The 19,297-nt window shown below is 36.6% G+C and overlaps 1 protein-coding gene and 1 non-coding gene across 9 annotated transcripts in view; both read right to left on the reverse strand.

Annotated features, from left to right (window-relative positions):
* Positions 1–501: 501 nt before the first annotated feature.
* The window catches only part of LOC101739668 (uncharacterized), a 61,509-nt gene continuing 42,713 nt past the window's right edge, over positions 502–19,297 (reverse strand). For all 8 annotated transcript variants that reach the window (XM_062670938.1, XM_062670941.1, XM_062670940.1 and 5 more), the window contains one exon: positions 502–19,165. In XM_062670938.1, the coding sequence (XP_062526922.1) occupies positions 18,999–19,165 (167 nt within the window). In that variant the 3' untranslated portion in view covers positions 502–18,998. The remainder of the gene's footprint in view (positions 19,166–19,297) is intronic.
* Mir3355 (microRNA mir-3355) lies at positions 11,793–11,938 on the reverse strand. The gene is given in 1 exon segment (NR_107633.1): positions 11,793–11,938. It is a non-coding gene; the product is annotated as a microRNA mir-3355 (primary transcript).

Genomic DNA, 19,297 nt, shown 5'->3' on the forward strand with positions numbered 1-19,297 from the left:
ACGTGACATGAAATTTGCTGTAAAACTCTACTGAAGGATACTTTACGACAGTTTGGAGTGGCACCATTGGATTTTTAAGCATTAATGGCTCCAATCGAGAGATGTGTCTGACCAAGCGTAGCTTGGATTGACATTACCAAAGTCTTGGTCAAAGGATTCTTTACCAAAATTCAAATTCTTAAAGAAATCCACAAATGACCTTATAATTAATTCAAGTAATAAGTCAACTCTGATAACTCCGGCGCGTTAAGCATTTGGAGTGAACAACGTGACTCGAAATTTGCTGTCAAACTCTAGTGACGAATTCTCCGCAAGAGCTCGAATCGACTTAACTAAAAGTCACGAAATTAACGGCGACAAAACCAAAAAAGCTCTGTCCAAGCATTATTTGACTTGATGCCAAATATTCCACAGGAAATATAGCCATTTAATTTATTTATCAACTCCCATACAAATTAAACTGCAACTATTAGAAAAGATAAAAAATAAATAGCAAACAAATAAAACAAAACAAAATCAAGCGTTTATTTTAAATCACATATTCAAAGGTTACACATTTCGAATTCTGGAACAATCTAGCCGTGGCATTTCAGACAACGGTTCGTTGTCATCTCACGGCGCTGTCCTATATAATTTTAGTAGGCAAATTCTTCGAATACATGATTTTGAAGGTAAAACTACAAAAACATTTGTCGCATTTATAAAAAAAAGCATACAGGATGCATCGAGCACACACATTCATAGGTACGTTTACTTCACGCACTACCTTACTGTACGAGAGTTAAGTGTTCTTTTTCTTTTTGAAAAAATACAATCGCATCACAAATCCAGTCGCTTCAATTAGCACCATATTAAAACAAAAATGATTCGCAAAAAACTATGTATGTCTTTTTATTCGTAGAGTTCTTGGCTTGATATCTTGGCAGTGGCTTATGCAGTCTATACAGATGCAACCACGTATTTACAGGGCCCACGTCACCCCAAAGAATTATTAGATAGAAAAATCGAGAAAATTCCTACAATATCCATCATTGGAATCTGCAGGGTTTTGAAATAAACCGGGTGTGCCTAAAATGAAACGAGATTCCAACTTGAAATTTGCTGTAAAATTCAAATGAAAGTTGCCGCGTTCACGTTTCCAGGCGATTCTGCGCACGTTCATAGCGTGCTAGCTTGTCGGGGGACTGAGCTTAGCTTAGTCAGCACCGTAAATAAGCTGATAAAAAAGCGGATCAAAATGTAATTAGGCAAAAATATGTCACTGCCAAAAAGACTCGGCAAAAGGTAATTATGGCCTTGGTGACATCTCTATATCAAGCAAGCTTAAATGATTTAGAAAACGGTATTCACAACAGTGAACCCGTTGGATTTAATAACTAACTTGAAAATTGATGTATAGTCCCCGGCACGTAACTTGGCAAGAGTCATTAGATGCGCAGAAGTCGTTTTTTAGGTCTCTTTGGTTGTCAAGCGGGACGCGGGGAAAGACGTAGCACCTTTCCGAGCGCGCGATTGGTGAGTCAGTCGACCCTCCCCTCCCGCACCGCGTCCACGTTCCGTTCACTCCCGATTACACATGCGCCTACTAAAGTTGGTGGAACCCTTTGTTTATATTGAGTTTTTGTTACGAGTTGTTATTATTGTTTTAAATTTGTTTGCAATGCCAGGACCAAATACCAATGACCATATAGTCGATTCAGTCACTGAGCATTTTATTATTTACGCCAGTGACGACAGCGACTCTTCCAGCGACGAGAGTTATGTCGAGGATGAGGAGCCAACTCTTTCCACCAGCTCAGGTACTACCATAAATTTAATGCAAGAGGTAGCACTATTAGAAAACGATAGTGACGACGGCGACACATAATTTTTAATATTAAGTATATTTTTTTAAATAAACTTCTGAACTTTTAATTGTATTTTATTTATAACACCTAATACACTTCACGAATTCCTCTCTTTTCTTTAACTTTCTTCTAAGCACACAGGCTTAAAAATAAATTGTGGCAAATAAAAAGTTAACTAAAATAAAATTAAATTATATGCGGGCAATAAAAGTGACCATTTTTTTGTGGCAATGTGCATTATGCGCGTCATTACCCCCACTACACCAAAACCTTGCCAACTTATGTGCCGCTTACTATAAAATCCAACACACATTAAAATAACATATGTTAAGACATAAAGAGACCCGCTGAAATGTAACAAAATCCACTGAAAGTTAATGTCGTCAGGTCACCAAACGCTTCAGTTTGAACCTGACCCGACATATCACTTTGTGAGAGAAATTTCTCCTACAATTAAATGTCCGGAAAGGGTCACAATAGCGTCGCCAAGAACGACCCAAAAGGTCGAATTAAAATTGGCGAAGAGACCTTAAAAATAAAACCGTTCGTGCTGACGGTATTTTTGGGGCCACAAAAACCTCAATCCAAGCCATCATTTGTAAGCTCGAAATGAAATTAAAGAACACTCCAATAAATACAGTGCTTTACAACATTTTCGAAATTTCCAAAAACGAATTTCTGGAAAAATCTACTGAAGGATTTGATATCAAAATCCGGTTCAAGTTTAACTTGGCGAAAAGTCAAATGGTGCAGGAAGCGCCCTTAGACACCACAAGACAGAAACATAAACATCCACTGCATGGGAATCTTCCGAACCACGGAAGCGGACGAAAACTTGTCATCTGACAAGGTAAATATTTATATTTTTTTAAGGATGGTGACATTCCCAAAAACCAGGCTTTCCTGCTGACTTGAATCTCTATAGTATTAAATTTAACAATGCGTCGCCATCAAAGTTTGCTGTAAAATTCTACTGAAAGTTTCAAGTTTTACAACTGAACTCTCCTCACAATAGATTCTCAAAATTTTATAAAAACCTTTTATGGGACTAGAAAAAACGTATCTGCAAGCTCTTTAATCTACTAAAAGTCAATAGGTCCGAAGGATTTGAAGGATTCATTGAATTATTTAAAATTAATGACTTCAATCAAGAAACATGTCTGACCACGCATAGCTTGGATTGACACTATTAAAGTCTGGGTCAAAGGATGTTTTACCCTAATTCAATTTCGTAAAGAACTCCAGATATGGCCTTGACAGCTGTAAAACCAGAAAAACTCTGTCCAAGTATAGTAAAACCTGAGGCCATAAAATCCCAGCGTAATCAAAACTAGTAAAACAAAGTACCGCGGGAGCTGTGCTTGCGATCTATTTAATTATTAATTTCAAATGTCATCCGACGATAGATCCAAGAACTATAAGATACATAACAAACTCAGATGTCTCATTCAAGTTATCACAGCAGGAACTTGTCATGGAACTAGATATGCATGAATATAATCCACATCGCTTAGAGCTATGACGGCCAGCAGCCAAACCATTCGCCCGGTTGAAATTATAGCGTGATTTGAAACATTACTCTAATCTTTTATTTGCTGTAAAATTCTACTGAAGGACTCTTTCCGATAACTTGAAATGGCTCCAAGCCAGAACAATATCTTTCCAATTGTAGCTTGCATTGTGACATCATAATGTTGGTCAAAGGATTCTTTACCAAAAATCAATTTCGTAAAGAGGTGCAAAAATGACCTCCTAATTAATTCTAAGTACTAAATCAACTCTAATAACTCCGGCGCGTTAAGCATTTGGAGTTAACAACGTGACTCGAAATTTGCTGTAAAACTCTACTGAAGGATACTTTACGACAGTTTGGAGTGGCTCCATTGGATTTTTAACCATTAATGGCTCCAATCGAGAGATGTGTCTGACCAAGCATAGCTTGGATTGACACTTCCAAAGTCTTGGTCAAAGGATCATTTACCGAAATTCAATTTCCTAAAGAACTCTACAAATGACCTCCTAATTAATTCTAGTAATGAGTCAACTCTAATAACTCCGGCGCGTTAAGCATTTGGAGTTAACAACGAGACTCAAAATTTGCTGTAAAACTCCACGAAGGATTCTTTATGACAGCTTATAATGACCCTATTGGATCATTAAAAATAAATGGCTCTAACTGTAAAATATATCTGGCCAAGCCTAACTTGGATTGACACTATCAAAGTCTTCAAAAATTATTTACTAAAAACCAATTTCGTAAAGAAATCCAAGAAATATTTAATTCAAGTAATAAGTCAACTCTAATAACTCCGGCGCGTTAAGCATTTGAAGCCAACAACGTGACTCGAAATTTGCTGTAAAACTCTACTGAAGGATTCTTTATGACAGTTTGGAGTGGCTCCTTTGGAGTTTTGAACATTAATGGCTCCAAACGAGAACAATATCTTTCCAAGCATAGCTTGGATTATGATATCAACATGTTGGTCAAAGGATTCTTTACCGAAATTAAATTTTGTAAAGAACTGCGGAAATGACCTTTCAATTAATTCAAGTAATAAGTCAACTCTGATAACTCCGGCGCGTTAAGCATTTGGAGTTATCAACGTGACTCGAAATTTGCTGTAAAACTCGACTGACGAATTCTCCGCAACAGCTCGAATCGACTTAACTAAAAGTCACAAAATTAACGGCGACAAAACCAAAAAAGCTCTGTCCAAGCATTATTTGACTTGATGCCAAATATTCCACAGGAAATATAGCCATTTAATTAATTTATCAACTCCCATACAAATTAAACTGCAACTATTAGAATAGATAAAAAACAAATAGCAAACAAATAAAACAAAACAAAATCAAGCGTTTATTTTAAATCATATATTCAAAGGTTACACATTTCGAATTCTGGAACAATCTAGCCGTGGCATTTCAGACAACGGTTCGTTGTCATCTCACGGCGCTGTCCTATATAATTTTAGTACGCAAATTCTTCGAATACATGATTTTGAAGGTAAAACTACAAAAACATTTGTCGCATTTATAAAAAAAAGCATACAGGATGCATCGAGCACACACATTCATAGGTACGTTTACTTCACGCACTACCTTACTGTACGAGAGTTAAGTTTTCTTTTTCTTTTTGAAAAAATACAATCGCATCGCAAATCCAGTCGCTTCAATTAGCACCATATTAAAACAAAAATGATTCGCAAAAAACTATGTATGTCTTTTTATTCGTAGAGTTCTTGGCTTGATATCTTGGCAGTGGCTTATGCAGTCTATATAGATGCGACCACGTATTTACAGGGCCCACGTCACCCAAAAGAATTGTTAGATAGAAAAATCGAGAAAATTCCTACAATATCCATCATTGGAATCTGCAGGGTTTTGAAATAAACCGGGTGTGCCTAAAATGAAACGAGATTCCAACTTGAAATTTGCTGTAAAATTCAAATGAAAGTTGCCGCGTTCACGTTTCCAGGCGATTCTGCGCACGTTCATAGCGTGCTAACTTGTCGGGGGACTGAGCTTAGCTTAGTCCGGACCGTAAATAAGCTGATAAAAAAGCGGATCAAAATGTAATTAGGCAAAAATATGTCACTGCCAAAAAGACTCGGCAAAAGGTAATTATGGCCTTGGTGACGTCTCTATATCAAGCAAGCTTAAATGATTTAGAAAACGGTATTCACAACAGTGAACCCGTTGGATTTAATAACTAACTTGAAAATTCAAGTATAGTCCCCAGCACGTAACTTGGCAAGAGTCAATAGATGCGCAGAAGTCGTTTTTTAGGTTTCTTTGGTTGTCAAGCGGGACGCGGGGAAAGACGTAGCACCTTTCCGAGCGCGCGATTGGTGAGTCAGTCGACCCTCCCCTCCCGCACCGCGTCCACGTTCCGTTCACTCCCGATTACACATGCGCCTACTAAAGTTGGTGGAACCCTTTGTTTATATTGAGTTTTTGTTACGAGTTGTTATTATTGTTTTAAATTTGTTTGCAATGCCAGGACCAAATACCAATGACCATATAGTCGATTCAGTCACTGAGCATTTTATTATTTACGCCAGTGACGACAGCGACTCTTCCAGCGACGAGAGTTATGTCGAGGATGAGGAGCCAACTCTTTCCACCAGCTCAGGTGCTACCATAAATTTAATGCAAGAGGTAGCACTATTAGAAAACGATAGTGACGACGGCGACACATAATTTTTAATATTAAGTATATTTTTTTAAATAAACTTCTGAACTTTTAATTGTATTTTATTTATAACACCTAATACACTTCACGAATTCCTCTCTTTTCTTTAACTTTCTTCTAAGCACACAGGCTTAAAAATAAATTGTGGCAAATAAAAAGTTAAATAAAATTAAATTATATGCGGCCAATAAAAGTGACCATTTTTTTGTTGCAATGCGCATTATGCGCGTCATTACCCCCACTACACCAAAACCTTGCCAACTTACGTGCCGCTTACTATAAAATCCAACACACATTAAAATAACGTATGTTAAGACATAAAAAGACCCGCTGAAATGTAACATCATTACAGCTTTGTGTTTCTCCTGTACAAAATCCTGAAAGTTAATGTCGTCAGGTCACCAAACGCTTCAGTTTGAACCTGACCCGACATATCACTTTGTAAGAGAAATTTCTCCTACATTTAAATGTTCGGAAAGGGTCACAATAGCGTCGCCAAGAACGACCCAAAAGGTCGAATTAAAATTGGCGAAGAGACCTTAAAAATAACACCGTTCGTGCTGACGGTATTTTTGGGGCCACAAAAACCTCAATCCGAGCCATCATTTGTAAGCTCGAAATGAAATTAAAGAACACTCCAACAATTACAGTGCTTTACAACATTTTCGAAATTTCCAAAAACGAATTTCTGGAAAAATCTACTGAAGGATTTGATATCAAAATCCGGTTCAAGTTTAACTTGGCGAAAAGTCAAATGGTGCAGGAAGCGCCCTTAGACACCACGAGACAGAAACATAATTAAAGGTCCACTGCATGGGAATCTTCCGAACCACGGCAGCGGACGAAAACTTGTCATCTGACAAGGTAAATATTTATATTTTTTTAAGAATGATGACATTCTCAAAAACCAGGCTTTCCTGCTGACTTGAACCTTTATAGTATTAAATTTAACAATGCGTCGCCATCGAAGTTTGCTGTAAAATACTACTGAAAGTTTCAAGTTTTAAAACTGAACTCTCACAATAGAGATTCTCAAAATTTTATAAAAACCTTTTATGAGACTAGAAAAAACGTCTCTGCAAGCTCTTTGATCTACTAAAAGTCAATAGGTCCGAGGGATTTGCCAAGGGGACCTTGAAATTTTAGCAATCTAAATACTTTTTTTTACTATATAGGTCAATGCTTTTTTGGAACATCGCAACTCGTCAATTATTTGTTTTTTTTTTATTTGCGAGTAGAATTAGCTAAAGCTGTAAAACTCTAGTGAAGGATTCTTCATGATAGGCTCGGGCGGATTGATTGGATTATTTAAAATAAATGACCTCAATCAAGAAACATGTCTGACCACGCATAGCTTGGATTGACACTATCAAAGTCTTGGTCAAAGGAATCTTTATTAAAAACCAATTTCGTAAAGAACTCCAGAAATGACCTTCTAATTAATCCTAGTAATAAGTCAACTCTAATAACTCCGGCGCGTTAAGCATTTGGAGATAACAGTGACTCAAAATTTGCTGTAAAACCCTACTGAAGGATACTTTACGACAGTTATGAGTGGCTCCATTGGATTTTTAAACTTAATGGCTCCAATCGAGAGATGTGTCTGACCAAGCTAACTTGGGTTGACACTATCAAAATGTTAGTCAAAGGATTGTTTACCATAATTCAATTTTGTAAAGAACTACAGGAATGACCTTTAAATTAATTCAAGTACTAAATCAACTCCAATGACTCCGGCGCGTTAAGCATTTGGAGTTAACAACGTGACTTGAAATTAGCTGTAAAACTCTACTGAAGGATACTTTACGACAGTTTGGAGAGGCTCCATTGGATTTTTAAGCATTAATGGCTCCAATCGAGAGATGTGTCTGACCAAGCATAGCTTGGATTGACACTTCCAAAGCCTTGGTCAAAGGATCATTTACCGAAATTCAATTTCCTAAAGAACTCTACAAATGACCTCCTAATTAATTCAAGTAATAAGTCAACTCTAATAACTCCGGCGCGTTAAGCATTTGGAGTTCACAACGTGACTCAAAATTTGCTGTATAACTCTACGAAGGATTCTTTATGACAGCTTATAATGACCCTATTGGATCATTAAAAGTAAATGGCTCTAATTGTAAAATATATCTGGCCAAGTCTAACTTGGATTGACACTATCAAAGTCTTGGTCAAAAGATTATTTACTAAAAACCAATTTCGTAAAGAAATCCAAGAAATATTTAATTAATTCAAGTAATAAGCCAACTCTAATAACTCCGGCGCGTTAAGCATTTGGAGCCAACAACGTGACTCGAAATTTGCTGTAAAACTCTACTGAAGGATTCTCTGCAATAGCTCGAATCGTTTCAATTAAATGCCATGAAACAAACAGCCCTAAAACCAGAAAAGCTCTGTTCAAGTATAACTTTATCTGAGCCCATAAAATCCCAGAGTAAACAAAGCTTGTAAAACAAAGGACCGCGGGAGCTGTGATTGAAATTTATTTAATTATTATATTTCAAGTTCTATCCGAAGACAGATCCAAGAACTATAAGATACATGACAAACTCAGATGTCTCATTCAAGTTATCACAACAGGAACTTGTCATGGAACTAGATATGCATGAGAATAATCCACATCGCTTCGAGCTATGGCGGCCAGCAGCCAAACCATTCGCACGGTTGAAATTATAGCGTGATTTGAAACATTACTCTAATCTTTATTTGCTGTAAAATTCTACTGAAGGATTCTTTACACCGTTTGGAGTGAACGCATTGGATTATTAAAAATTAATGGCTTCAATCCAGAGATATGTCTGACCAAGCTAACTTGGGTTGACACTATCAAAATGTTAGTCAAAGGATTGTTTACCATCATTCAATTTTGTAAAGAACTACAGGAATGACCTTTAAATTAATTCAAGTATTAAGTCAACTCTAATAACTCCGGCGCGTTAAGCATTTGAAGTTAACAACGTGACATGAAATTTGCTGTAAAACTCTACTGAAGGATACTTTACGACAGTTTGGAGTAGCACCATTGGATTTTTAAGCATTAATGGCTCCAATCGAGATTTGTGTCTGACCAAGCATAGCTTGGATTGACATTACCAAAGTCTTGGTCAAAGGATTCTTTACTAAAATTCAAATTCTTAAAGAAATCCACAAATGACCTTATAATTAATTCAAGTAATGAGTCAACTCTAATAATTCCGGCGCGTTAAGCATTTGGAGTTAACAACGTGACTCGAAATTTGCTGTAAAACTTTGGAGTTATCAACGTGACTCGAAATTTGCTGTCAAACTCTACTGACGAATTCTCCGCAAGAGCTCGAATCGACTTAACTAAAAGTCACAAAATTAACGGCGACAAAAACAAAAAAGTTCTGTCCAAGCATTACTTGACTTGATGCCAAATATTCCACAGGAAATATAGCCATTTAATTAATTTATCAACTCCCATACAAGATAAACTGCAACTATTAGAATAGATAAAAAATAAATAGCAAACAAATAAAACAAAACAAAATCAAGCGTTTATTTTAAATCACATATTCAAAGGTTACACATTTCGAATTCTGGAACAATCTAGCCGTGGCATTTCAGACAACGGTTCGTTGTCATCTCACGGCGCTGTCCTATATAATTTTAGTAGGCAAATTCTTCGAATACATGATTTTGAAGGTAAAACTACAAAAACATTTGTCGCATTTATAAAAAAAAGCATACAGGATGCATCGAGCACACACATTCATAGGTACGTTTACTTCACGCACTACCTTACTGTACGAGAGTTAAGTGTTCTTTTTCTTTTTGAAAAAATACAATCGCATCACAAATCCAGTCGCTTCAATTAGCACCATATTAAAACAAAAATGATTCGCAAAAAACTATGTATGTCTTTTTATTCGTAGAGTTCTTGGCTTGATATCTTGGCAGTGGCTTATGCAGTCTATACAGATGCGACCACGTATTTACAGGGCCCACGTCACCCCAAAAGAATTGTTAGATCGAAAAATCGAAAAAATTCCCTACAATATCCATCATTGGAATCTGCAGGGTTTTGAAATAAAGCGGGTGTGCCTAAAATGAAACGAGATTCCAACTTGAAATTTGCTGTAAAATTCAAATGAAAGTTGCCGCGTTCACGTTTCCAGGCGATTCTGCGCACGTTCATAGCGTGCTAACTTGTCGGGGGACTGAGCTTAGCTTAGTCCGGACCGTAAATAAGCTGATAAAAAAGCGGATCAAAATGTAATTAGGCAAAAATATGTCACTGCCAAAAAGACTCGGCAAAAGGTAATTATGGCCTTGGTGACGTCTCTATATCAAGCAAGCTTAAATGATTTAGAAAACGGTATTCACAACAGTGAACCCGTTGGATTTAATAACTAACTTGAAAATTCAAGTATAGTCCCCAGCACGTAACTTGGCAAGAGTCAATAGATGCGCAGAAGTCGTTTTTTAGGTTTCTTTGGTTGTCAAGCGGGACGCGGGGAAAGACGTAGCACCTTACCGAGCGCGCGATTGGTGAGTCAGTCGACCCTCCCCTCCCGCACCGCGTCCACGTTCCGTTCACTCCCGATTACACATGCGCCTACTAAAGTTGGTGGAACCCTTTGTTTATATTGAGTTTTTGTTACGAGTTGTTATTATTGTTTTAAATTTGTTTGCAATGCCAGGACCAAATACCAATGACCATATAGTCGATTCAGTCACTGAGCATTTTATTATTTACGCCAGTGACGACAGCGACTCTTCCAGCGACGAGAGTTATGTCGAGGATGAGGAGCCAACTCTTTCCACCAGCTCAGGTGCTACCATAAATTTAATGCAAGAGGTAGCACTATTAGAAAACGATAGTGACGACGGCGACACATAATTTTTAATATTAAGTATATTTTTTTAAATAAACTTCTGAACTTTTAATTGTATTTTATTTATAACACCTAATACACTTCACGAATTCCTCTCTTTTCTTTAACTTTCTTCTAAGCACACAGGCTTAAAAATAAATTGTGGCAAATAAAAAGTTAAATAAAATTAAATTATATGCGGCCAATAAAAGTGACCATTTTTTTGTTGCAATGCGCATTATGCGCGTCATTACCCCCACTACACCAAAACCTTGCCAACTTACGTGCCGCTTACTATAAAATCCAACACACATTAAAATAACGTATGTTAAGACATAAAAAGACCCGCTGAAATGTAACATCATTACAGCTTTGTGTTTCTCCTGTACAAAATCCTGAAAGTTAATGTCGTCAGGTCACCAAACGCTTCAGTTTGAACCTGACCCGACATATCACTTTGTAAGAGAAATTTCTCCTACATTTAAATGTTCGGAAAGGGTCACAATAGCGTCGCCAAGAACGACCCAAAAGGTCGAATTAAAATTGGCGAAGAGACCTTAAAAATAACACCGTTCGTGCTGACGGTATTTTTGGGGCCACAAAAACCTCAATCCGAGCCATCATTTGTAAGCTCGAAATGAAATTAAAGAACACTCCAACAATTACAGTGCTTTACAACATTTTCGAAATTTCCAAAAACGAATTTCTGGAAAAATCTACTGAAGGATTTGATATCAAAATCCGGTTCAAGTTTAACTTGGCGAAAAGTCAAATGGTGCAGGAAGCGCCCTTAGACACCACGAGACAGAAACATAATTAAAGGTCCACTGCATGGGAATCTTCCGAACCACGGCAGCGGACGAAAACTTGTCATCTGACAAGGTAAATATTTATATTTTTTTAAGAATGATGACATTCTCAAAAACCAGGCTTTCCTGCTGACTTGAACCTTTATAGTATTAAATTTAACAATGCGTCGCCTTCGAAGTTTGCTGTAAAATTCTACTGAAAGTTTCAAATTTTAAAACTGAACTCTCCTCATAATAGAGATTCTCAAAATTTTATAAAAACCTTTTATGAGACTAGAAAAAACGTCTCTGCAAGCTCTTTGATCTTCTAAAAGACAATAGGTCCATGGGATTTGCCAAGGGGACCTTGAAATTTTAGCAAATTACTTTTTTTTTGGTATATCACAACACGTAATCAATTTTTTTTAATTTGCTTGTAGTATTAGTTAAATTTGTGGGTAGAATCTACATAATTACCTTTTTTTAAAGCATCGCATTTTTTTTCAATTTTCGTGTACAATGTCAAGTCCTTAACGGATTCCGTCGATTTCAAACTAAGAAATGACGAAACTTTTACCACCCACCTGCTGCTTCTTTGGTTTGAAATAATTGAAGACATGAGTGGATAAAGGGGTTAAGTACCATTTTTTAAGATTTTTTAGTTTTTACATTCAACGAAGGTGTTGTGTGCCTATATACCATATTAGACCTTCAAACTCCGAGTTTAAAGGCTATTTTTAGAAATTGCACTTATTACAAGTTTGTTGCCAGTTTTCTCAAAATTAACAAATTATATCATATCCGCTTTATGTCTTCAATTGTAAGTACTCTCATCATCGTTATCACAAATCTGTTGTCGATGACGAACCTATACGTAATCCGGATCCTCGCGGATCGAGAATAGAATTTAAGATTTACACACAACATGAATACTGTGGTCTTCTAGTCAGACTGATCTCTTAAAGTAACCACGATCGAAAACCAAACAACACGAATGTAGCAAACGGAACGCTTAGAGTGAAAGGGTCAATATATTTTGTTAACAATCTCTCCCTGTCCCTTTCTCAGCCATACATTCATCCCTTTCGCTCTAAACGTTCCGTTTCCCACATGAATACTGTATGTAGTCTTACCGTAAACGCAAATTGGCCGCATTAAAACATTATAATAAAGTCCCTAAAGATTGATTAAAAAAAAAAATGCGAGAAAAGGCCACCCGCCTTTGCTTTACATTGCGCGTTCGGAAAACCGGAACGGAATAATAATTCAAACGGTTATTCGTTCAATCTTGTTATAATACGCGTAGTTATTGAAGTTATACTTCTTTAGGCGCGTTATGAAAAATTGATGAGAGTGAAATTTTACGATGCGCGCGCACCGTGACACAGAATTAACAGAATGAAGTTGCCCACTAAATCGCTCATTACAATACGACCGACGTAACTTGGCGAGTCTGAATATAGACTCAGGTGAACTTTCCGAACCGTACCGAGAATTACCGAATTTATACGATATCAAGAAAAGGGATGTCCAATATGCGTGTTTGAGGATGTTGTTTCATCGATTTTTTTTCAAATTGATTAAAATTTAAATTAAAAAAAGTAGAAATAAATTTAATAAAAATAAAGTATAACTTCTTACGCGCGTACATAAGTACACGCACCCTTTTTTTTAGTTAATTCTTTCGTTGGGGTCGTAACAAAAAAAACTCCGATAGCTTGTTACAAATGGGACCACAGAAGCTCACGAACTTAATTATCGGTACAGATCGCTTGCGCCCTCCATTTATATATAAACTTAATGACAAAACGCTCTCGCTAACGAGGCAAGTATACAGAATGGTGACCGCAAATGAAGTCACCTTTAGCGCGCAATGTAACGAAATCTATCATAACATTCACTGAGCCAAGAAGGCAATTACTTTTGGGAATGTTAAATTTAACGTTCCAAAGATTATAAAGAGTTAAATTTTTTAACACGTTGACTGCCGTGTAGGTCACCGGTGCCCTACGCGGCGCACTGAAGTAATTATGTCGATATCTGTTACTAAGGCGCCTGGATTGACTAACTTTCCCTTCTTTTGTTTGTTAATGTATGGTTTAGTCTTTTATGTCTGTTAGAAATAAATTATACATCTATTAATTTGGAATCCGTTCCAAGTAATTTAAATTAAATACTAAGACAACAGAGTTTACCTCTTGCAGTAAATATGATTTATTTGGACACAGCCCATCAACAAATACTGTTTCTTTGAAAACAACTGTGATCAACCTGGTGCATCAGAACTTACAAGGTTTGATGGGTAAAGAACTTGAAATTGATTTGTTTCTAGATTACAACAAAGTCAACTTTCTATGTGTAACTGAACATTGGCTTAAAAAATATGAATTAAATTGTAATTTTAAAAATCACCAGGTTATGAGTTCCTTCTGCAGAGAGAATGCTATACGAGGAGGCTCTCTTATCATTGTTAATAAAGATTATAAATGTAAGGAACGTAGAGACATTGTGAGCCTCTCTGTGGAACGGATTATTGAAATGGCATGTGTAGAGCTTGAGCGATTCATTGTTGTAAGTGTGTACAGGCCCCCGAATTCGTTATATGATTCTTTTGAAAATATATTGGAACATGTTTTATTAAAGCTCTCTGTTTCTAATAAACATATTTTTATCTGTGGTGATTTTAATATAAATTTATTAGAAAATACAAATGCCACTATTAGATTCAGAACATTGTTAAAATCATATAACCTTAGCAATTTATTTTCAGAGCCCACAAGAAAAACTAGCACATCGGCAACCTGTATAGATAATATTTTCACAAACGTAAAACCTTTGCATAAATATATTATTAATCATTTAAGTTCAGACCACAGTGGACAATTCATATCTTTTAAAATTAAATCTGTTACAGATGTTAATAGTTCAAGAAACCTACAGTTTGTTCCTATTAATATTAGACGTATGGAGAAGTTTAGAGGTAAAGTTTTGGCAAGAATTGCGAATGTTTGTTATAGTGAAGATCCTAATGTTCACTACATGGATTTATTTAATTGCATTAATGATGAATTTAGTGCCATCTTTACTTCTAAAACTCTGATCTTACATAATAAAAGATCATTCAATGAATGGGCGACTGTTGGAATTCACAAAAGTAGGCAGAGATTATATGACCTTTATCATGAAAAATCCTATAATCATAATAAGTCATTTCATGAGTATGTCTGTAAATATTCCAAGCTTTTTAAAAAAGTCTGTACATTGGCCAAGTCATTGCACTTAGGCAAACTTATAAAAAATGCACCTGACAAAATTAAAATGACTTGGAATATCATTAATAGGGAGACTGGGAATGTCAGAAACAGCAATGCTGAATCAATTTTGAAAATCAATGATAAAATAATAACTTCTCATCAAGAAGTGGCCAGTGCTTTTGAGCGCTACTTTGCTGATATCCCAGCTTCTACTACAAAATCTTTAATTTCATCTCCTACCGTCGCCGAATCATTACTGCAAGATCATGTTGATGAATGCAGTGTTAACTTTAAGTTCACAAATATTGCTATAAAGGACATAATTGATAATTTCAAGAGCATTAATATTAAAAAAACTGGTGATTTATGGGGAATATCAATTAAGGTTATAAAATCCATTATTGATATAATCGCACCTTACCTTGCTACAATATTTAATGACTGTATTTATAATGGTGTGTTTCCTGATCTAATGAAATATAGTAAAATAATACCTCTGTTTAAATCTGGTAGTACTTTTGACCCCACTAACTTTAGACCCATTTCAGTACTACCTACATTGAGTAAAATTTTTGAAAAAATTATTTTGGAACAGCTTTTGAACCATTTCTATTCCAATAACCTGCTTCATAACAAACAATATGGATTCACTAGAGGTCGTTCGACTATTGATGCAGGTGTAGATCTTATTAAAAATATTTTTCAGGCTTGGGAGGAATCGCATAATGCCCTTGGGGTATTCTGCGACTTATCTAAAGCTTTTGATTGTGTTGAGCATAATACATTGTTGAGGAAATTACACCATTATGGTATTAGGGGCGTTTCATTAGAACTTATTAAATCTTATTTATCCGGAAGAATCCAAAAGGTAGACGTTAAAGGAAAGAGATCTTCCGGTGTCTTACTTAATATGGGTGTTCCTCAGGGTTCCATATTGGGTCCCTTCTTATTTCTTGTGTATATCAATGATTTACCAAAGTTTATTGAAACCCGTCACGAGGTCGTATTATTCGCTGATGATACATCCTTATTGTTTAAAATTAAACGACAATTGGAAGATTATGACGATGTGAATGATGCTATCTCGCGCGTGGTACATTGGTTTAGTGTTAATAATCTGTTATTAAATAACAAAAAAACAAAATGTATAAAATTTACCACACCCAATGTTAGACAAGTAGACACTAATATCATTGTAAGTGGAGAGACACTGGAGCTTGTTGATTCGACAGTTTTTCTTGGTATAACAGTTGATTCCAGGCTGCAGTGGGGTCCTCACATATGCAAGTTAGCGAATAGACTTAGTTCTGCAGCGTTTGCGGTAAAAAAAATACGAACGTATACTGATGAAGATACGGCACGTCTAGTTTATTTCAGTTATTTTCATAGTGTTATGTCCTATGGCATTTTGCTATGGGGTAATGCTGCCGATGTCGAAACGATTTTCATCCTGCAGAAGAGGGCTATTCGTGCTATTTATAATATGCACCCGAGGGAATCCTTGAGGGACAAGTTTAAGGAAATCAAAATTCTAACTTTAGCGTCCCAATACATTTTTGAAAATTTATTGTACGTGCGTAAAAACATTGTAGAATTCCCCAGAGTCTGCGATTTGCATAATGTGAACACTAGGAACAAACATAGGCTTGCGTTACCGGCGGCTCGAATTAAGAAAATAAGCAACTCTTTCAGGGGGCTGGGTGTACAACTTTTCAACAAGATCCCACAAAACGTTCAACTACTACCTGTTCATAGATTTAAGAAAACTGTCAAGGAACGTTTGTGCAACAAGGCATATTATAAAGTTAAGGATTTTTTACTAGATGGCACTACGTGGGAATGAGGCGTTCGCTCCTGGCCTTTTCATTTTTCATTATTATTATTATTTATTTGAATTGTATTTTTTTGACTTGTCTTTTTGTATACTGTAAATATGTTTTCTTGTTTAAAAAAAAAAAAGAAGAAAATAGTTGAGAAAATACATAAAAAAGCCCGCTGAGTTTGTTTCGCCGGTTCTTCTCAGGACTGTGGCTTTTTTGGAACCGGTGGTAGAGTTAACATTTTCTTTTACATTTTGACATTCAACAAGTGTGTTTTTGATGACATCCAAGTTGAAATAAATGATTTTGAATTTGAATTTGAATTTGAATTAATTCTCAGTATCGTTCGGATTCGCCTTTCCCAGAGTCTACTAGATATTCCGGCGCCTTAGTAAGAAAAGATCGAAGAGAGAAATCGACATCTTTTTTTTCCTACTCATGCTGATATCCTTGAGAGGCTATTTCAGCGTAACCTTAACTAGTAGGTGAGCTCACGGGGCTCAAACCTGACGACGTTGCTAGCACGAACCCTAGCAAGAGCAGTGCTTCGCAGAATCTACCACCGGATCGGAAACGCGACCTACTGAGACGATCCTGCGAGAAACTCAGTAGATAATCGACATAAGTGCGCCGCGTAGGGCACTGGTGACCTACACGGCAGTCGCCATATTAATAAATCTACGTATTAAAGAGTTATACAAAAGTTTAGATAATAGAAAAAACAATCATTAATAAAAAAAAATGAGTAATCTTACAAACTAAAAATATATCTTATTGATTTAATTATCTTAATGATATCAATGTATCGAACATTCCTTAAAACTACTTAACATAGTCTTAATACAGGTTAAAAAAATCGGTATTGAGATTGTGGTCTCACCGCGGAGACGGAATCTCAAGTTCTTCACGGAGGCAGCGTGGCTTGGTCTGATCTGAGCAGTCTTCAGGCTGACAAATGGCCAGAGAAGACTTGTATTCTCATTTGGAAGACACATACTTAGTAGTATGAGCGACACGGATGAGTGAGTGTACATACCTCGACTGAGGCCTTAACGATTTTTATACATCACAACAATATTTTTTTATTATATCTGACTTTTATACTGTATACTTAAGTTCGGTCTATTATATCGAGAAGTGAAAGGCTATTTGGTTTGAGCGACATTTTTGTAACTTTACAGGAGAGCCATTTAAAGGTTACGATGATTTGGGAATTTCAATGGAGTAAACTTAATCGATTTCCAATAAAAAAATCCAACTGTTGATGCTATCATACCAAATAAAAATCTGCTTTATTTACAATTACAATATTAAGCGAAAAATCGCTTAAACCATGTAGTAGCTTTTCTTTTTTTTTCTTTTCCTATTATCTGATAGCTTAAAAGGCTATACCAGCTACGCGGTGAACTCACGGGCTCAACCTGAGAGAATTTTCTAACACTAGCCCTAGCAAGAGCAGCGCTTCGCTGAATCTAAGTACCGGATCGGAAGTGCGACCCACTGAGAAGATCCGGCGAGAGAATAAATGGGCTGTGTCTATGGGTTAGTTCGCTCGTCGGACCCTCAATCGACGAGTTCGACGAGGACGGTGACCGGTGCTTAAGGGTCCTAAAAGCACCTAGTGAATCCGGGGATCAGATGGCAGATCGACAGCGGCTTCGCGTTGCTCCGTCGCGGTCGGATAAAATAGCTTTTCACCCCTCGATATAAATTATTAAGATTTTATTATCTTTTTTATAGGCATCGTGGAGGTAGTTACAATACGCTCTTCCCGGTTGTAGATCGCTGCACGTTGCTTTTGTTAAACTCATGAGAATTTGCTGATAAATCTCTTAATCGTTTTTTGCAATGCCCACAGGACGAAATTGAATACTATTCTAAATCGAAAATACATATATATATATAGGTATAATTATATAGGTATAATATATATATCGAGGGATAAAAGGACGTTTTTTAAGCGACACTTTTTGCAAATTTACAGGAGAACCGCTTAAACTTGAAAATTTGAAAAAAATATAAGTTATTTGATTCGAGTAAACTTAATTGAATTTTAAAAACATCGTACGGTTGATGCTGATACCAAATAAAACGGACCTTTAATTACAAAGATAAATGTCACTTTCACCCCTCGATATAAATATACATTATAAAAAACGCATTTCCGCAATACACATCCCGTACTTGAAGCCTCAGACGTCGCGATATAAATTATGTAGTTTTTAACAAGACAGCATTGGATCTAGTCTCGAGTCACTCGGTCATCGCTTGGAGCAGCTCCGGGACGCGGATCGTGTAGATGCCGACGTCCTGCTTGTCACAGCCCCGGACGGGCAGCTGGGCGGCGCGATCCTTGTCCGGGCCGCTCATGAACCGACGCGCCTTCGACAGCATCTCAGCCGTTGCTTGTTTCGGGAAATCTGTTGAATAGCAAAATTATAGTATGTTTGAGGTGAACGGCTGAAGGTTTCTCACCCAACTGCAAGGAGAGTGAATGAGTGAGTGAGTGAATGAGTGAAAATAGATAAAAACAAATATTATTTAAATGAAAA

This window comes from Bombyx mori, chromosome 11, assembly GCF_030269925.1.
Source record: "Bombyx mori chromosome 11, ASM3026992v2".
NCBI classification, from domain to species: Eukaryota; Metazoa; Arthropoda; class Insecta; order Lepidoptera; family Bombycidae; genus Bombyx; species Bombyx mori.